Here is a 19136-nt window from a genome sequence, read left to right on the forward strand (position 1 = left end):
TAGTACTGAAGAGAGCACAGCATCTGTAGGTACTGTGGTTTGCAAGTCCCCTCCCTCCCTGGTGCTGAACCCCCATGCATCGGTTTGCATGGCATCCCACATCTGGCCTGCTGTGTCATTTGACAGTAACACAACTACAACTTTTCCCATGTTGGTAGCTCTGTGCAGCAGATGTTACACAAGCAGGGTGAAATGCGAGCCACAGGCTTTCTGGGTTTGACGCACAGCATCCCAAAAGAAGCAGGAACAGATCACTGCACTACTGCACTGTTGCAATTAGAGAGACCTTCACTTGTGCAGTGGTGGAAGTACAAAGTGAGGAACAAAGGCAAGTTTCCTACTCAGCGGATAAAACTCAACAAGATTTGGTGGATGGGTCAGCAGGGTGATGCATTTAACTGCATGTCTGCACGTGTTCTTCCTGAAAGGTGCACTGATGAAGCTGTTAGGGAGCAGCAAGGAGCTCAGCTGCAGTCTTCTTTGGGCTTGTGTCCTCAACCAGGCTGGTCAGGCATAGGAAGTCTTGGGGCAGCCCTGCCTTCCAGTGCATCAGCTGCTTCCCTCAGTCTTGTTTGCAGGCTCATTTTGAAAGGCAAAAATAAAAGGAGACATGAGATATCAAACAGTGCATAAAGGAAGTCTGGTTTGGAAAAGTGGGGAAGTGTGTGTGATAGTCAGAGGAATGTGGCACCAGGAATAGATGTCTGAAGAAGAGAAGCCTCCGGGGTGACCTTATTGCAGCTTTTCAATACTTAAAAGGGGTTTATTTAAAAAAAAAAAAAAAAAAAAAAGTGAGAGAGGGACTAACTTCGTGCTCAGTCAGGTAATGACAGAAGAAGATAACGATCAAAACCAAAACATACAACAACAGCAAAAAAAGCAATAAAGTAGTGTTAAAATAAACCCAGTTACTACACTTGGAAAACTTCAGTTTGCTTTTTAGTGCCTTAAGTAGTTTCTACTGGCAGTGCCTTTTGTGTGGTTGGGCTGTCCTGGGACAGCAAGGAGCTGCATGGGCAGCCTGCCCCTGCCGAATGACTGAACCTGGTGGTAAAATGAAATGATGATGGATTGTACTCCTAGCTTATAGACAGGTCTGTGGCTTGGCCAGGAAGAACAAGAACGTGCTTCCTTAAATGCCTGTCAGATTCATTTTCTGTGAATACTTTTCCTATTGCTACCAGTGAAAATACTATTCTCTTTTAAATATTACAATGCTTGCCTCTAATTCTCCCTTCAATATTGAGTCAGAAGCAATGTGAAAGAACAGGCTGAACGTTTTTCTCTGCTTGTCTCAACCTGATAAATTAGTTTCTATGATTAGGAAAAATAAAAAAGGCAGCTGACTTTCAGTACAGTCTAGCAAGGTCCTGCTCTTTTTTTTGTGCAGTTTAGATCTTTGATATTCTGTGAAATGGAGATTGATGGAGCTATATAGAGATAGCAGTTATCCGTATTTCCTAAGGCAAATGCTAAGGATCACTGAGAACAAAGAATGGGCAAATGGAAGTTACACTGACTGCATGATTTATGTCTGAGCCTGTTTTCATAACAGTGGTTCTTCTTGAAGATGATCTTAAGTTTCTCAGAGGCCAAATGTGTTTTTTAACCTTTAGGCATTTTTTGTTAGGATAAATCAGATGTAGTAAGTGTACATTGTAAAGCCCCAGTAGTTCTTTCAGTAGCACTGTTTGCCACGGAACAACTTTGCACAACTGTAGGAAGTATCAATTACAGTTAAGTATTTTTTCCTTCCTTTAAGTCACTAACCATTTGTGACTGCTTGTGGTTTGCAGGCCAAGGAAAAAAAAGTCCTGCCCACCTGTTTAAAAAAATATTAATAAAAGGAAAAATACTTCCAGAAGGAAGAATACTTCCAAGGTAAAGCCATAAAGCACTTACAATTCTGCACCATCCTTCTGAACTGAATGGGGGCCTGACATCCCTTCTGCTTGTCTGATTCCCTGAAACTCTTTAGAAAGTCAATGCAACTCTTACGGATGTTTAGGAAGTCTGTAGCAAAGTTTCCAAAACTTTGTCACATTCTGCAGAGTCTAGAGACACTTCTCAGCAAACTGTTAATTTTCTGCAGCGCTCTGGTTTTGGTTTCATCAATTGGGAAATCTTCGTAACAGAATACTAAATAGGCCTTATGTTCAAAGCCATGTGGTCTCTTTCCCTGGTAGAAAAACAGTATTTTTGAAGTAAATGAAACAGCGTTTTAGTTGTGCTATTTATGTGTGCATGTTGGAAGCACCTTGAAATCCTTAGTAATGAGTCTGATACACAGAATTTTGTTTTGAGTGTGTGCTTATTGTAGGTATCTGCTTTGCATTGTTAATGCAATTTTTACTCAGAACAGACAGGTGCTGGTCCTGGTTTTCTTCCCCTCCAAAATTGCTTCCTATATGTGTTTGTTTTTTAACAGAGAAATTCAAACTTTTTCATCCTTTTTGGAAATTAAATCCTTTGCCTGGGATGCTGTCTAATCTGCTATTGTGGTGTCATTTTGTAGATGAAGTGACATCTGGCCAAATGCTTGCACTGGGGAAAAAAGCAGCAATAATGGAGGGACACTGAACAAGTTGAAAAAGAATAAAGGGAAGTAAACATCTGATACGCTCATTTAGTGCTGCAAATATTTACTTCTTAAATGGAGAAGTTACTATGAAATATCCGTGTGTGAATGATCTACTAAAGTCTTTTCATGAATTTAACTTTTTTAATGTCACACTTGTTATGGAACATAAGGAAGAGAGATTCTGTATTTTCATGGTTGATTTCTGACCATTACTGTTTTAATTTGTATAATGCTGTTTTTTTACCTGTCTGAGGCAGCTGCACAGAGTGAAGATCTCCACTGATGCAAAGGGGCCCGAACTGGACCACTGGGGTGGATATGTAGCCGGGGGTGGTATCCCTGCCTATGGTGTGGGGATTGATTGGAACTAGATGGTCTTTAAGGTCCCTTCCAACCCAAACCATTCTATGATATTTTTGTCTTTTCCTGCCTTTATCTGTATTAAATGAATGCCATGTGTGAAGTGTTACGACACTATTACAGACACTTTATTTCAGCTCCTGTATTTCAGGCCAGGATTTCATCATCTCAGAGGATTTCCTGGATAGAAATACATGTGTGTATGTCATGCAGCAATTGTATATACTTTTTTCATTTTATTGAGAAATCTTGCAGAAATGTTGAAAACCTACCTTTTCGTCTGGGAGATGTGAGAGAGGGACTTGTTCAGATGGCCAGCACATGGCTGTCATCTGAGAAGGCTGCCAATAAAATCTCTATTACCTCAGAAAGCGATGTGCAGGCACAACAAATTTAAGAAGGGTGCTTTGAGAGTGATTCATTGCTCTTTGGGGTAGCTTAGTGTTTCTCTATGGCCTTGTGCTGCTGTTCCAGTTGGGGACAGTCTCCTATGGGTCCCATATCACATCTGCCAGCCTTAAGTGGCTGCCTCTGGTACCCTCATATGTCTAAGATGGCACTGGGCACTTACACTGCTGAAGAGCTCCTTTTGGGGGAAATCTGTTACTGACATGTGGGAGAAGGTAGAGGGGACAAATGTTCACATCCCTCCCCTTAGTTCCTTCAAAGTGCAAGGACCTGTAATGGTGGCATCAGTTGCTGCAGGTGGGAAGCTGGTGAGGGGGGTTGGTGGTCCCTGGCACTCTGGGCAGGGCCATTGGCATGAGAAGGGCTGGCATGCCATCACTGTCAGCAGGGGCTGCATCCCCCACGGCCTTCCCAATCCATCCCAGCTCAAACACAGGTAGCATCCTCCAGGTAACTGCAAGTGAGGAAAGAAAGAGGCAAGCCCAGGTCATCAATGGTTGTCTCCAAGATTGGTGCCTCCATGGAACTTTTATAATCATGGAAGAATCTTCAAGATGAGGTCTTCTGAGGCCCAGTGGGATTCACCCCAGAGTACTGAAGGAATCAGTGGACATCATAGCTGGACCCTTCTAAAACCTTTACTAAGCCAACACTTTACTAAAGATTGTGGGAGTCTGGAGAGGCCCCTGCTCACTGGAAGCTGGCCAATGTTATACCTATAGATAGGGGTATGAGAGAAGACCTGAGAAACTACAGACCTGCTAGTCTAACCTCAGTCCTTGGAAAAGTAATGGAGAAGGTTGGTTGTCCTGGGGGATATTGAAAGGCAGTTAAAGAACAAAGCTATTATAAAGGCATAGTCAATGGATTCTTTCAAGGAAAGCCCTTCCTTAGTGATTTGACATCCTTCTATAATAAGGTCACAGAATGGCTGAGGTGGGAAGGGACCCCTGAAGATCACCCAGTCCATCCCCCTGCCAAGCAGAATCCCCCTGAGCACCCTGCACAGGAAGGCATTCAGGTGAGGGTTGAATATTTCCAGTGAAGGAGACCCCATAACCTCTCTGGGCAGCCTGTCTCAGTGCTCCGTCACCCTCCCAGTACAGAAGTGCCCCCTCATATTGAGCCCTAGCCTCCTGTGCTTCAGTTTGTGCCCATTGCCTCTTGTCCTGCTGCTGGGCACAACTAAAGAGACTGGCTCCGTCCTCTTGACACCCTCCCCTCAGATATTGATACACACTGATGAGCTCTCCCCTCAGTCTTCTCTTTTCCAGGCTAAACAGGCCTAGTTCTCTTTCAGCCTGTCCTCATACGACAGGTGCTCCAGTCCTCTGATCATCTTCATAGCCCTCCTCTGAACTAGTTCCAGGAGCTCCATGTCCCTCCTGTGCTGGGGAGCCCAGAACTGGACACAGTGCTCCAGGTGTGGCCTCACCTGGGCTGAGCAGAGGGGCAGGATCACCTCCCTTGACCTGCTGGCAGCACTCTTCGGAATGCACCCCAGGAAACACTGGCCTTTTTGGCCACAAGGGCACGTTGCTAGCTCATGGTCAGCCTGCTGTCCACCAGGACTCCCCGATCCCTTTCTGCAGAGCTGCTCTCTGTCAGGTTGGTCCCCAGCCTGTACTGGTGCTTGGGGTTATTCCTTCCTAGGCCGGAGAGCAGCTCAGTAGACAGGGTGTGCTGGGGACAGCAGCTCAGCACGAGCCAGCAATGAGCCCTGACAGCCAACAGGGAAAAAATGTGTTTTGGGGTGCATTAAACACAGCATAGCCAAAGCATAAGTCAAATGAGGTGATTGTTGCACTGTGTTTGGTGTTGGTGGGGCCTCACCTCGCAGTTTCTCTCTTTGTGAGAAGATCCTAAAGACTGACATGGGGAGTTGTTTGTTTTCCTCCTGTGGTCACCCACACGCTTTCATAGTTTCCCAAGTGAGTTCCTGAGGAGTTTGGAGCTGATGTAGTCATTAAGATGTTAATTCTACCTTTTTTTTTTTTTTTTTTTTTTGTCTACCAGGGTAAAGTTGGATTTTCTCATCTTTGAGTGTGACTATAAGCAATCAGGTTGGGATTTTGGATGTGGAAAATAAAGTATTTGTTTTAAATTTCCACAAGACAGGCAATATTTGGAAAAGCCAGTAATGATTTATTTGTCCTTAATGCTACTAAGCCGTAATCGAGGAAAATTTTCTGTTAGTCTTTAGGAGAGAGATGTCTCTGTCTTGCGGCATTACTGGGTATGTCTCTAACCCTGAATTCCGGTAAGTTTTCAGACTTATTTTGGCATGTGACAACTAAAAATTAAACACTTCATCTTTGTCATGCATATGTTTTATCGTATGTGTGCTGATGACATTTCCCTTAGGGCACTCTTGTACTTACAAACTCATAAGTATAAATATCTGTTCAAAGTAAATACAGGAAGCATATAGCAGTTGTACACATTTTACTGATTTCTGTAACCTAGCAATACCTCATGCAATGTGATCTTTAGCTAGATAAGTAAAGCCACTAAGACTAACAACAGTTTTAGAATGCTTGCTTATATATATTATTTGGTGTTATAGATGAATGGCAGAGAAAGCACAATCTCTAATCAATTATGGTTAAAAAAAATTAAAATAAAATAAAGGCTTATTACTAAATGGAATTGGTCAAAATGCACTATGTATAAATGCTAGATTAAAAGTATGTGCCTATGTGTCTAAAAACAAATGACCTTATTCTCATATGAAAAAATAATTTCTTTCATTGCAGATACACACAGCCTTGGACTTTGCTTGTTCAGCTTCAATGTCTCTAGCTCCTCGCTGTGGGTCTCAGCACTTGCTGTTTCTTTAGCTGACAGCCAAGCATGGAAGCTGCTGTCGAGATGACAGCACAAGCTGTTTGATTTCTGGCTCTCCCTCTTTCCATTTTTCTCCACTGCTCCTCTCCTTCCTGCTAAAGTACGATATTTATGACCAGCTGGATTTTCTGATAAGACAAGGATATTTTTCCCATGGTTGAAGTTGTGCGATTACTGATATCATTTTAGTATCAACTTAAGATGCTTTCTTATGAAAGTTTTGAAACAATTTGTCAGGATTTACAGCTTCCCTAGTAAAAGAAGGTGCCAGATTCTGTTTCTTAAGCCCATCATAATGTATTCCTTCTTATCCTCTTAACCACAGCTTGTGGATTCCTGAGCCAAGATATCTGATTAAAAGAAATAGTTATGTACATTTAAAAGAATTCAAGCTTGTGCCATATATGACAGCTGATATATTTTATAAAAGATGAGGAACACAATGGCATCCTGTTATCATTTAGGCTCTTAGATTAATCTCTCTGTCTACTGTATTTCTCCCTAAGAAGGTGAATAGACATTTCTGTGAACACCTGGCCTATATTTAAAGCTCTGGGATTTGGACTGATTTTAGAAGGAAGAAGTATGTATGGCTTGAGCCACTTTAGAGAGTATTTGTCATCTGTATTTTCTTTTCCTTCCTGAAAGATTTTGTACCCCTAGCTATACTTAGAAATAAATCAGTAGAGAATTTTCATCCAAATAAGACCTGCACAGAGCATTAGAAAATTCAGGTTTGGGGTTAGGAATTAATCATTAAGAAATATCTTCCTGGGAAAGCAAAAGTGTGTTGGCAGGAACCTTGCTGCAGTCCTCTTGCAGGCAAGCAGTGAACACAAAAGATTTGAGTTTAGCCCTGGGGGTGACTGGCTATTATGTGGGAGGAAGGGAAAAGACTAAAATCAAGTAAGGCTCACAGGATGAAAAAGGAGTGTATAGGAGTGGGGGAGGAAGAACAACAGAGAATTTTAAAGCAAGAGAACTGGAGTCTGGCAGATGTGAGAAACAGCAGGATCTCAGATATACCTTCAGGAGATGGGACATGCTGACACCAGTTGGGACACAACTGACCAAGTGGGGCAGCAAGCTGGCTGGCCTTGAAGGGGATGCACTTCTGAGTGACAGAGCAGAACCAGAGAACACTGTCATTTTAGGAAGCAGCAGGGAAATACCTGTGAATTGTCCCAAAGGAATTAGGGAGGGCTCCTCTAAAAAGGTCATGTGGCTGATAGCCCACCTGAAGTGCCTTTACACCGATGCAGGCAGCACAGGAAATGAGGAGGAAGAGTTGGAAACCACAGTAAAATTAGAAAGCTGTGACCTAATTGCTATCATGGAAATGGGACAAATCATGCAACTGGACATGCTACAGTAGACGGCTACAAGCTTTTCAGAAGAGAGGCAGGGAAGGAGGGGTAGGGGTGTTGCCCTCCGTGTTAAGAAATGGATAGGTTGCTGTAGCGGTTTAACCCAGCCGGCAGCTAAACACCACAGAGCTGTTCGATCACCCTCCCACCTCTTTCTCTGGGATGGGGGAGAGAAATGGAAAGTGAAGCCTGTGAGTTGAGATAAAGACAGTTTATTAAGATGGGAAAATAATAATAATAATAACAATAATGATGATAATAGTACTACTACTACTAATGTGTACAAACAAGTGATGCACAATGCAATTGCTCACCACCCGCTGACCGATGCCCAGCCTAACCCCGAGCAGTCCAGCCCCCCTCCCCTAGCTAGCCATGCCTATATATTGTTTAGCATGACCCCAGATGGTATGGAATACCCCTGTGGCCAGTTTGGGTCAGCTGTCCTGGGTCTGTCCCCTCCCAGCTCTTGCTGCACCCCCAGCCTGCCCGTTGGCAGGACAGAGCAAGAAGCTGAGAAGCAAGAAGCTTGGTGTAAGCACTGCTCTGCAACAATTAAAACCATCAGGGTGTTATCAGCACTCTTCACATCCTAAGCCAAAACACAGCATTCTACCAGCTACTAGGAAGAAAATTAACTCTGTCCTAACTGAAACCAGAACAATTGCAAAGGGTTGCCTCTGAGAAACTGGTTGAGAGCATGTAGGTGAAAATTAAGGAGTGGATCAATAAAGGACACCTCGTGGCTGGGGTCTGCTCCAGGCTACCTGATCAAGAGGAAGCTGTTGATGAGGCCTTGCTTCAACTACATGAAGCATCATGCTTGCACACTCATCCTGATGGGGGATTTCAACCATCTGGATGTCTGCTGGAGAAGGTATGCAGCAGGCTGTACGCAATCCAGGAGATTCCTGGAGTGCATCAAGGATAACTTCCCGGTCCAGGTGTCAGATAAACCAAGCAGAGGAGAAGTGTTACTGGGCCTGGTGCTCACCAGTGCAGATGAACTCATTAAAGAGGTTAAGATCAGAGGCAGCCTGGGCTGCAGCAACTGCACCCTGGTTGAGTTCATGATCTCGAGGAATGTGGGCATGGCAAAGAGCAGTCAGGACCCTGAACCTCCGAAGAGTAAACTTCCAGATTTTTAAAGAACTAGTAGATGAAATCTTCTGGGACACTGGGACAGAGTAACTGATCAGTGCTGGCAACTCTTTAAGGAGTGTTCTTGGAGTGTAAGAGCTCTCTGTATCCCCATGTGTAAGAAATCAAGCAGGGAAGGCAGGAAACTGATGTGGCTGAGCAAAGACTTGCTGGTCAAACAGGTGTATAAGGAAATTAACAGGCAGTGGAATTGGAGAGATGCGGATTTGGGTGGACCATCCAGTGGATAAAGAATTGACTGTCAGGGACTGTAGAGATAGGACAAGGGGTAATTGCTTTAAACTAAAAGAAGGTAGGTTTAGAATAGATGTGAGGAAGAAATTCTTTACTTTGAGAGTGGTGGGATACTGAAACAGGTTACCCAGAGAAGCTGTGGATGCCCCATGCTTGGAAGTGTTTGAGGCCAGGCTGGATGGGGTTTTGGGCAGCCTGGGCTGGTGGAAGGTGTCCCTGTCCATGGGGGTGGGGGATGGAATTAGATGATCCTTGATGATACTTTCCAACCCAAACAATTCTATGATCCAAACAATTCTATGATTCTGTGAAGAGTCTTCAGTGTTAGACACTGGTCTGCTTCCTCCTTGCTCTCCAAGACCTACACCTCTCTCCTAGTTTAACCAAGAAGGGTTCTCCTATTATGCCATCTTGGATAAATCAAGATTAAGCAAAGAGCTTCAAGATCAAGAGGAAGATATCTTGTTTCTAGCCACCTGTATGCTACTGCTGCTGCCTTGAGCTTCATCCATACCTTCAAAGCCGTTTCTGAACCCTCAAAGGTTGACGTAACATTAGGTAATTTTTCTCCTATGGTTGCTGGTTGCATGCAGCATGTGGAGATTACCACCTAAATTCATGCCTGGGGTAGCTGCTGGGAGCTGAACATAAAGGGAATGAATGTGTGGACTCAAAAGAGAAATTGATTGCTTTTAAATGGTTTTCAAGATACACACGTGGGCAACACATTTTTTGCTTATCTTTCCTTTCTTCCTCAAAGTCCTGGTTATTTGTCCCTGCTTTTGTATTCTAAGTGAAGTGATATGAACTTTGTCTCTGGAAGCAGGAGACTGGTCTAAGGACTTTTTTCCTTTAGCTGCAAGTGGGGAAAAATTCTGATTTTTAACTCATGAGTCATGGGTACGTTAAGGGTTTGAATATGTGTAGGTTATACACCTTGGACATACTGGTTACTGGTAGAATGACTAAAAACTCTGGAGGTGGATGTAGTGATACTGATGCTCAGCTGGGGATGATTAAAAATGCCTTATTATTTTTTGTACATCTTTTTATGTAGAGTAACCTATATAGATTTGAGTCCTGATTTTTGCTGAATGTGTGAGGAAGGAATTGACCCTGAAACCTGCATTTTCAGCATTATGTTTTGGCTCTGTTGGAAGCTGGTGTTCTGCTGTCATTGTGGGCAAACCTCTGGTCCCTCACTGGATTAACCAGTCCTATTTCAGTGTGACTGTGTGCTGTTGGTGCAGGTTTTGCAGTGCTGGTTAGACCGTACTGAATTCTTTGGTTAACAGAACCGTTCAAAAACAAACAAAAAATCCCACTAATCAATCAAATAACCCTAAAACAAAACAAAACCAAGAACCCAGAATTCTTCTTAAATGCAGGTTAGTTTTGCTAAAAATGCTTGTTTAAGGCCTATCTATCTCCCTGTTTATCTGCTCACTAAAAAGCCATCTTGTTTATGACAGAATTCTCCACATGAAGAAAACTACCATTGTCCATTGAAGAGGAGCAAATCCAACCTACCAGCTTCAAAGCTTTCTAGTTAAATTGCTATGCACATTAGACAGTTTGACATACACACTTGAGAAGCTAATGAAAGACAGAAGTCGTAATGTGTTCCTGATTTGGTTTAGCACTTTGGGTTTAACGTTAGACATTGGCAGATGGTCTGAAATATTCGGCATTTGCACAAGGCACAGTAGTTACAACATGAATTCAAGTGTGGTTTGCAGGTTTTGAAATTTGGCACGCAGTCAGCTGCAGGTGTGGGCCTTGGTTTTGGAGGTTTCTTCAGTTCAGCTTTTTTCTACAACAACAACAACAAAAAAATTCATACAAAGGTAAAACAAGTATGGGTCAGAATAAAGGGCAGATGCAAATAAAATGAGTTATGGGAACTTGTGGCTTGAGGTTAGTAGGTGGTTGCTAGCAGTGGGACCTATGTTAGGTAGCAATATAGGATTGATGTGGTGGGACTGGATCACAGGAAATACTCTCTTGCTGCAACCTATCAAGCAACAACTGCGTGGGTCTGGCTGGGATGGAGTTAACTTTCCCTGCAGCAGCCCATACAGTGCTGTGCTCTGCACTTGTAGCCGGTATCACACCAGTGTTGTATCTGCTGCTGAGCAGTGCTGGCACATCAGGACTCTCTCTAACACCCCGAGAGCCAGTAGGTTGGGGGTGGGCAAAAAATGGGAAAGGAACACCACCAGGGCAGCTGACCTAAACCAACCAAAGGGATATTCCATACCATATGGGGTCACACTCAGCAATAAAAGGTAGGGAAGGGGGAGGGGAAGGGGGGAGCCTCTCATTGGTAAAATGACTGTCCTCCCAAACAACTTCTACATGTAATAAGGCCTTGCTTCCCGGGATGTGGCCAAACATTACTCCTTGGTGGGAAGTAGAGAATTTTTTTTTACTTTCTGTGTGCTTCCATACAGTGTTTTTTTTTGTTTATTTTTTTTTTTTCCTTTTCTCTTTAATTAAGTTATCTCAAACTGTAAGCCTTTTTTCTTTCCAGCGTAATTTCTTCTTCCTCTCTTCTGATAACAGGGAGTGAGAGAGCAATTGTGGTGGAGTTTGGCAGCCCAGCTGGGTAAAACCACAAGAGTTCCATATTATAAGTAATTATAAATGTGACTAGATAAAGCTTTGGATTATACTCTGAAGGGAAGAATATGGCATCACCGAAGAAAGGGACACACAAATTTTCAAAGATGATGACATTATTATAGGTAACAAGTTACTCTTGGATCTCCAAAATTTTAAAATGGAAGAATGAAACCTCCCTGTCATCTGTGGGGATGGGATCCACTTTGTTTTATGAACTGTGTGGCTCAGAGAGAGGGGAGGTTATTTGGCAATACTCTACCTCGCAAGGTTAGTTTGGCAGTCTGCTTTTGGAGCTTGGTAATCAATTGTGCATTAGATTTGTGCATGGGAATCCTTAACTGCAGACACAGCTGAGTGAGCTGAAAAAGATCTAGCCTGCCTGAAGAGTGTTGGTACAACATGATTTGGAGAGGGAGAAAACTTTGGCTTGGTCAGCATGTGCCTGGGACCTGGGCAGGATCTCTGGAACCTTCTAGCTACAGCTGCTCTAGGCAATTTTTTAACTTGGTAAGTTTGCCAGAAGTTCCAGTTGTGAGGTAAAACATTATGCGGTCTATAAATGCTTGAGGCACTTTTAATACCAAGTACTTGAACAAAGTTTGATTGCCAGAATGTCCTGCTCTGAGGAGAAGGAGGAAAAATGTGACCTCCTGAGGCTTCTTTCAATCTGAGCCATCCTTCGAATTTAGGAAGTGTTCCAGGGAAAGCTGACCACACAAGACACCAATTAGAAAGGAAAAGGAGCTCTAAATGTTTCTGGTTGCAGCTATTACTGGTTTGGCTGTAAATGGCTATTGTGACTGTAAATGGCTGTCGTGACAAACTAAAAATAAAGTAAGAATGCTATTTTCTGCTCTACTAGAGAGTCTTTAAAAATGTAGGAGTTCAGTCCAGGTAATATTTCATATTTAATACCTAATGGCTACAGGTTAAAGAAATCTATCAATCTGTATCTACAGATTTGATAAAATTACTTGGTAATATTTTTCAAGCAAATAGCAAATTCTTTGGATGCCTCTACTTCTATTTTTTAGCACCCATAGTTAAAAATGAGCAGATAGTGGATTTATGCCCCTGGGCTTCAGAGCCCGGACAGTTAACCTACATGGCAAGACTGGGAATGGTATCTTTTTTGGGAGATATCTAAACAGTGTTTTAAATATGTAAAGCGACTCAAGGCTAAGTTACCGTTTCTATAAGAGGACCATAAAATAAAACAAACCAAAACCAATTGAAAAACAACAACAAAACCCAATAACCTGTAACAAATCTACGATCATACTTTTCCTTCCATCATTCATGTTCTTCATCTGTTTCTACTGTATTAAGCTTCAAACTGTATACAAATTATTTAAATCAGGGAATGACTGTAAAAGCTTTTCAAATGAATGCACTGAGGAAAATGATAGAAGTAGCAAACCATTCCAATTTGTTGATATTTTCTGAACAGCCACTTACCTTGGAAGATTTCTTGTTCTCTGCCTCTTTCCTGCTGACTCTCTGGGATCTTTTAGTTAAATCTTCAAAGAAAATATCAAAATGCGTTATTAAATCAGCCTTACAGCAAATATAATTTAATAGAGATGCTTGATACTATTTTTGTGCAACAGAAGGCAGATAACCTGCATTGCTACCACACCACTGCAGTCTTCCACAGCTGAATGTTTTGCAGTAATGAAGTTCTAGGAACTGTCCTCACTTAAAAGTAGCACCTGAACTTGTGCTGTCGCTGTTGCTCATGTAAAACAAAAGAGAACTATATTTGTATTTTAGGAGTTTTTTTTTTTTTTTTTTTTTTTTTTTTTTTTTTGGTTTTGTTTTTCCCCACAGTTGCCCAATGTGTTTTTTAGATATTTGGACCAATGTGAACAATAGTTTCAGATAAATAAAATTCAAGGGTCCTTGGTAAAAAATTAGGGTGTTAATGCACATCAGTCATGTGAACAAAAATGGGAAAAACCTTCAGAATGCCAAAATTTGTTCTGTAAGAGGTGGTGTTACCTACATAAATTTGTCAGGAATTAAAAAATATGCTCTGGGTTCTCAACTCTGGTAGCTGATCTTTCGATTTGGTACTTTTTTTTTTTTTCTTTTCTTTTCTTTTTTTTTTCTTTTCTTTTCTTTTCTTTTCTTTTCTTTTCTTTTCTTTTCTTTTCTTTTCTTTTCTTTTCTTTTCTTTTCTTTTCTTTTCTTTTCTTTTCTTTTCTTTTCTTTTTTTTGGAGGGGGAAGAAAATTTCAGACTGCCTGATGTAAAATTTTTGGTTTTATTTTTAGATGAAAACACCAGTATTATGAAATTTTCTATACTATCATTTGAGGAATATTAGCATTATTACTATATCAGCTCTAAAATTATTTATTAGTGTATATTAACTTAATGACTAAGACTTATCCTGGGATCTAACACAGAAAGACTTTTCTGCTAAAGTGTGAGGCACTTCCTGTCTCACTAATCTATCATGATATTTTCAAAATCTTGGTTATCTGTGTGTGAGGTTTGTAATAAGCACAAGCTCCATGTAATGAATGACTGACATAAAAAGATTTACATATGCTCACTGATGAATAGCAGCTTCTTGTCTATTCCAGAACTTGCTATAGAGATTTATACGAACACTTAATAATTGCCAGAATTTGCAGAATTACACAATTAAGAATGCACTGCTTGGCAGTTTCATTTACTATCCTTGCATTATTATAGAGTTACACATCTGTCTCTAAGAGACAATGGGAGGAACAACTGTATTTCAGGCATAAAGAATTTCAGGCCACTCAGTAAGAGCATGGCTTAAGCACGCATCATACCAAGTGGTATTAGGGGTTTAGATCAGTTCCAGCTGGCACATTACGTTGGTTTTGTTATACTGCCCTTTGAAACTGGGTTACCCTTTGGTAACTGAGTTGCCTCTAAGTCATTTAATTCTACATTCATTTAATTTTCTACATTACAACTGCAATTGCATTGTAATGTTTTACTTACAGAATTGTTTTCATTTTGTTCATTTATATGTTGTATGACGTCATTAAACTGAGATTTATACATTGCTGTGACAAAAATGTGTGTTAATTGTTCCAGGCAATTTGGCAAAGAAAATGATACCCAGTTGGCAGCTGAGAGGGAAACAAGGAAATGCTTTTTTTGAAGTATTTGTACTGTAGTCATCTCTTCCTTAGTTCCTCTGCATTAGGTAAAACACCTGCCAGTAATTTCATATTGCTCATATTCTATTTACCATGTTTTCAACTACTGCCTAATTAACCAGCTCATTACAAATCTCATCTATGAAAATACAGAGAAATGTAATACAGGCTTGTGCAAATATTAATAATACACACCTCTAACTTCTGTTGATACAACTGCAATTTGAAGTGTTATAAAAACCCTGCATTAATTAGATGATTGCATCATGTTCTAGTTGATGCTAGGAATTCCTCTGCTTATGTTTTAAAACATGATTCAATTCCAATCTCAGGTTTTATTGAATTAGAGCCACTCATAACATCATTTGATACCATGACCACTGTAATTTACTGGCAGGTGTGTGATTGCAAGTGAGGTTTATTACTTGAGTATTGCTATAATTACTATTTGAAAAATAAGCTGTAAATATGAGTGCCTCATCCCTGTTCTATGTGGCCAATCAGAAGGGACAGGACTTGTAAGAAAATGTGATTTGGATAGGAAGCGATAAAATTTGTAAATATGTAAACAAAGATGATGAGAAATGTCTCTGTTTGCATGTAGTAGATTATGTGGATCACCACGTTAAATTCTAACTGATAAATCGTAAAGAAATCAACTCCTTAGATGTATTAGGAGTGGAGAGTTGGCTTTGGTTATTTGAACACTTACTATCAATTCTGAATTAATTGTTTCTGTGGTGGTGATGGGAAAGACCATACCATCTGCCTTTTACCATGGCACTGTAGTTATAATAATACCACCACATGCGGCATCATCCTCACCCCTGAGCAGTGGAAGCAGCAGCAGCTTGCTGTAGGACTGCGCTGCTGGTTGTAGCCATCTCTGTGCCCACTTCCTATATCTGGCTGCTTTTCCCAAATGCTTTCACCATTTGCATTTGTTTCTCCCATTGTTCTGGGCAGGACTGGCTCCAAATCATTGCTCTATCCCTCTAGCAATGCTTTCCTCTCAAGCTCTGTGTACGCTCGTTTAAGAACAGCTCCGTTTCTTCATCTAGCTGCTGTGTAATGCACAGAGCCTAGCAAAAATAAGGGGAAAATGATAGCTTCTAGTTACACCTCACAGTGCACCAGGGTGAGGCAAGTGATGCTATTCCCAGCTCACTTCAGTGAGAATGATGAGACTTGCTGGCATCCTCCTGCTCACTGTGGAGGTATCTGCAGGGCTGGAAGATCACCTTGGTCCAGTAACCCAAGTGTGCTGCTTCAGCTGCTAGAGCAAAATGATGTCAGATCTGAGAGATCATGGCTAGAGACTGTCTTCCTAGGTCATCCATTAATGCACAATTTGGACTGTTATATTTAGCTTTGCAAGTTATAATTTATTTATTTATTTATTTTTAGCTAGTAAATGATAAAAGTATTGTGGATTCCAATTGTCTAAAATAAAACCCGGAAAGGTTTTGAGCATGTGCCATTTCAGCTCCAAAGTAAACTGTTTTAAAAGGTATGTCAATTCGACTGAGTGAGAAAAATTGTAGTGATTTCTCTCAGCTTTCTTACTCACTTTGTATTGCTCCAAGTGTAGATAATGAGGCAGCGGAGGATCAGGCTGGCCTCTCACTTTTGAACAACTGGGCTGTAGAAAGGCCTTGAGATACCTCTCGAGATGCCTCTTGCCACAGGAAAGTGAGCACAGACATGGTCAAGAGTTTTGTACAGAGAGTAAAAGAGTTTCAGTACAGGGAGTTTTGCATCTGTATTTTCCTTTTGGGAATAAAGATACCAAGAACCAAAAAAGCAGTCTACAGAAAAGGAGAGCATTATGCCAAGATATGTTCAGTTTTAGCTGAGCATATTGTATTATTTTGCATATTATAACTGTTTGGAATTATTCTTGCATTTTGGATGTCAAATGTTCATTCTGTTTATATGCATATAGGAGAAGGACGAATGCAAAGGGCAGATATTTTTATTCTTCTTACATTTTTTCTTACACTTAATTGTGGTTTGCTACATTGCCATTCTTGGGTACTGCGCCTGCACTGCTACTTCACTTCTGTATAGTACTAAGGCATTGTATGAAATTGCAATGTTGTAGTAAGCTATCAAAATAATACATATTAATCAACAGCTGTACTTTCTGGAAGTGCTGTTCATTTGGCATCGAATGGCAGATTTTACTAACCTACTATGGAGATGGGTGGGAGATCTGACAGGTGCATTTTGTTGTTCCTTGACAGGTTGCGTTCTGTCTTCTCCTCGATTACCATGTGAGAATTGGTAGCTCTGAGCAAATTGTAGCAGAGCAATAGGCTTAGGAAGAGGTTCTTTTTTTCCATCCTGGGGAGAAAAAATCCCATTGTCAAAAAAAACAAGATCAGTCAAAACCTGCATGTAGAAGAAAAGCAAGGAAATGAGTCTCAGCAATAGTTTGCTATCCTGTTGATCAATTGTATTAACATACCTTTGACAAGTTTTGAAGACCCTCCCTCTGTTGCCACAACCTTTTAAAGATGATAGCGAACAGAGGCAGAGGCTTTGACTCGTACCTTCAGTGCCCTAGGATGCACCCTGCCTGGTCTCATGGACTTTTCTACGTCCTCTTAATTTAAGTGCCCTCTGACTGCATCTTTGCTTGCATTACGTAGTGCTGTGTTCCTGCAGGCTCTGCCTCTCGGCTCAGGCACCTGGGAGGCCAAAAGCAGACCTGACCTTTGAAAGCTGAGGAAGACATTGAGTACCTCAGATTTTTATATATCCCTGCTCCACTGAGAACCGGAGTTGCTCTCAATGGGCCCAAGGCCTCCCTTGGCTGTGTCATTGCTGGCTGTGTGGATGGGCACCATCACTATCAATAATCATCAGTGGATACATGCAGATTGTGTGGATAGTGAGTCCATAAAAGTACTTTTGCTAATGATGATTATTGATTATATATCCTTGTGCACAAGTCCATCCTTTCCCTCTGGCCATAAGTGCAAGGTTGGTGTGAAAAACTTTTTTTTCTGTGGAAAACATCCTGTTTATCGCCTATCTGCTACTGACCATAATCAGAAATCCCTTTTTTACTTTTATTTTATTTTATTTTATTTTATTTTATTTTATTTTATTTTATTTTATTTTATTTTATTTTATTTTATTTTATTTTATTTTATTTTATTTTATTTTATTCTGTTTAGGGTATTTTCAAGACATACCCTGAGACTATTTTTATAATTCTCCTCTAATACCTCTAATTACTGGTATTGGCTCTGTTTCTTCTCCAGCCTACTTATTTTCCCTTTGGCTTTCCAGAAGTTACTCTGGAGTCAGAACTGCAGGTGAAGCTCAGTGGTTACATGTCTGCAGCTTGGGAATTTCATTCATCTGCCCAAGCTGCTGCCAGATGAGTGTGTCTCCCTGATGCCCCTGAGATGCAGGACACCAATCCACTCCCTGCTGTGGCCAGCTGGCAGCAAGAACCCAGTTTTCCCCTTTCATGAAATAGGTTTAAGTAAATCCTTGTTCATCTGCAGCAAACAGTGTAATTCTTAAATTGTTTTTAACCAGAAAAAATATGTGAATTTCTAGGATTAAAATTTTCATAGGTTGCCAATGTGATACATCCAAATTTCTGCTTCTTCTTTAAATTGAAGAAAGTCTATGAAATACTATTGAGTCAAGTCAGACTGGCAAAGAGCATTGGAGGGCTTCTTTCAGTTCATTCTCTTACTTTTGTTCTTCCTTCCAGACTCTTTTCCCCAAGTTTTTTGTTTGTTTGTTTTCATTCCCAGGTACAGAGGCCCAGCACCAGGCACTGTCTGTTCTCTAGTTTTTCTGTACCATAACCACAATGAGTTTACTAAAACAAATTCTGCATGTTGTGCAGAGACAAGTGTACAGAGACAAGCATTTGAAGCTGTTTGTTAAATTTCAGGGTGATTTTAACTTAAGCATCTTCCCGAAGTTATTGAACTCATTCTATCTTTCTTGCTCCCCTACTCCTTTTATTTCTACTTTCTGTTTTCTGGTTCTACCTTTTGTTTCTTCTCATTTTCAGCTATGCCCTATGTCCTGTTGTTTTTGACATGGACAAACCTTAGACAAATGCCTTTCATGCATTTTTTTTTCCTTTTTGTACTCTTTTATTGTTTCCCTACCCTGTTCTCATCATCCCCAGCTCGATATTCCTGAGGAATGGAGTAGAAATTGAATATATCTCCATGCACAGGCCAAGTTTGAGTGCAAAAAAAATAAATTCCAAACTTAACAATTTTGGATTTCAAATAATAGAAGGGAAAGAACTGGATATATTGATCACATCATGACAACGACAGTGTGATGCAGCGTGAGGAAAACATGAGAGAAGCAGCCCTGCAGCTCCCAAGGTCAGAGCAGCAGGAGGGCAGGAGGTGCTCTGGGCACG

General features: G+C 41.0%; 1 protein-coding gene across 1 annotated transcript; it reads right to left on the reverse strand.

Annotated features, from left to right (window-relative positions):
- Positions 1–10594: 10594 nt before the first annotated feature.
- Positions 10595–18884, reverse strand: ASIP (agouti signaling protein). Its single transcript, XM_032198469.1, has 4 exons — positions 18871–18884; positions 16917–17071; positions 13042–13103; positions 10595–10771 (listed from the first exon to the last, which is right to left on the reverse strand). Exons 1-4 carry the CDS (start codon positions 18882–18884, stop codon positions 10595–10597), a joined length of 408 nt encoding a protein of 135 aa, XP_032054360.1.
- Positions 18885–19136: the final 252 nt, after the last annotated feature.

Source organism: Aythya fuligula, chromosome 16, assembly GCF_009819795.1.
Source record: "Aythya fuligula isolate bAytFul2 chromosome 16, bAytFul2.pri, whole genome shotgun sequence".
Classification (NCBI taxonomy): domain Eukaryota; kingdom Metazoa; phylum Chordata; class Aves; order Anseriformes; family Anatidae; genus Aythya; species Aythya fuligula.

What these genes read in the sequence shown, in the direction of transcription:
- ASIP (XM_032198469.1), bottom strand. An exon ending in CCCACCCATCTCCATAGTAG is followed by an intron (nt 13,104 to 16,916) that starts GTTAGTAAAATC and finishes TTTTCTTTGAAG; the next exon opens with ATTTAACTAAAAGATCCCAG. An exon ending in AGAACAAGAAATCTTCCAAG is followed by an intron (nt 10,772 to 13,041) that starts GTAAGTGGCTGT and finishes TTGTTGTTGTAG; the next exon opens with AAAAAAGCTGAACTGAAGAA.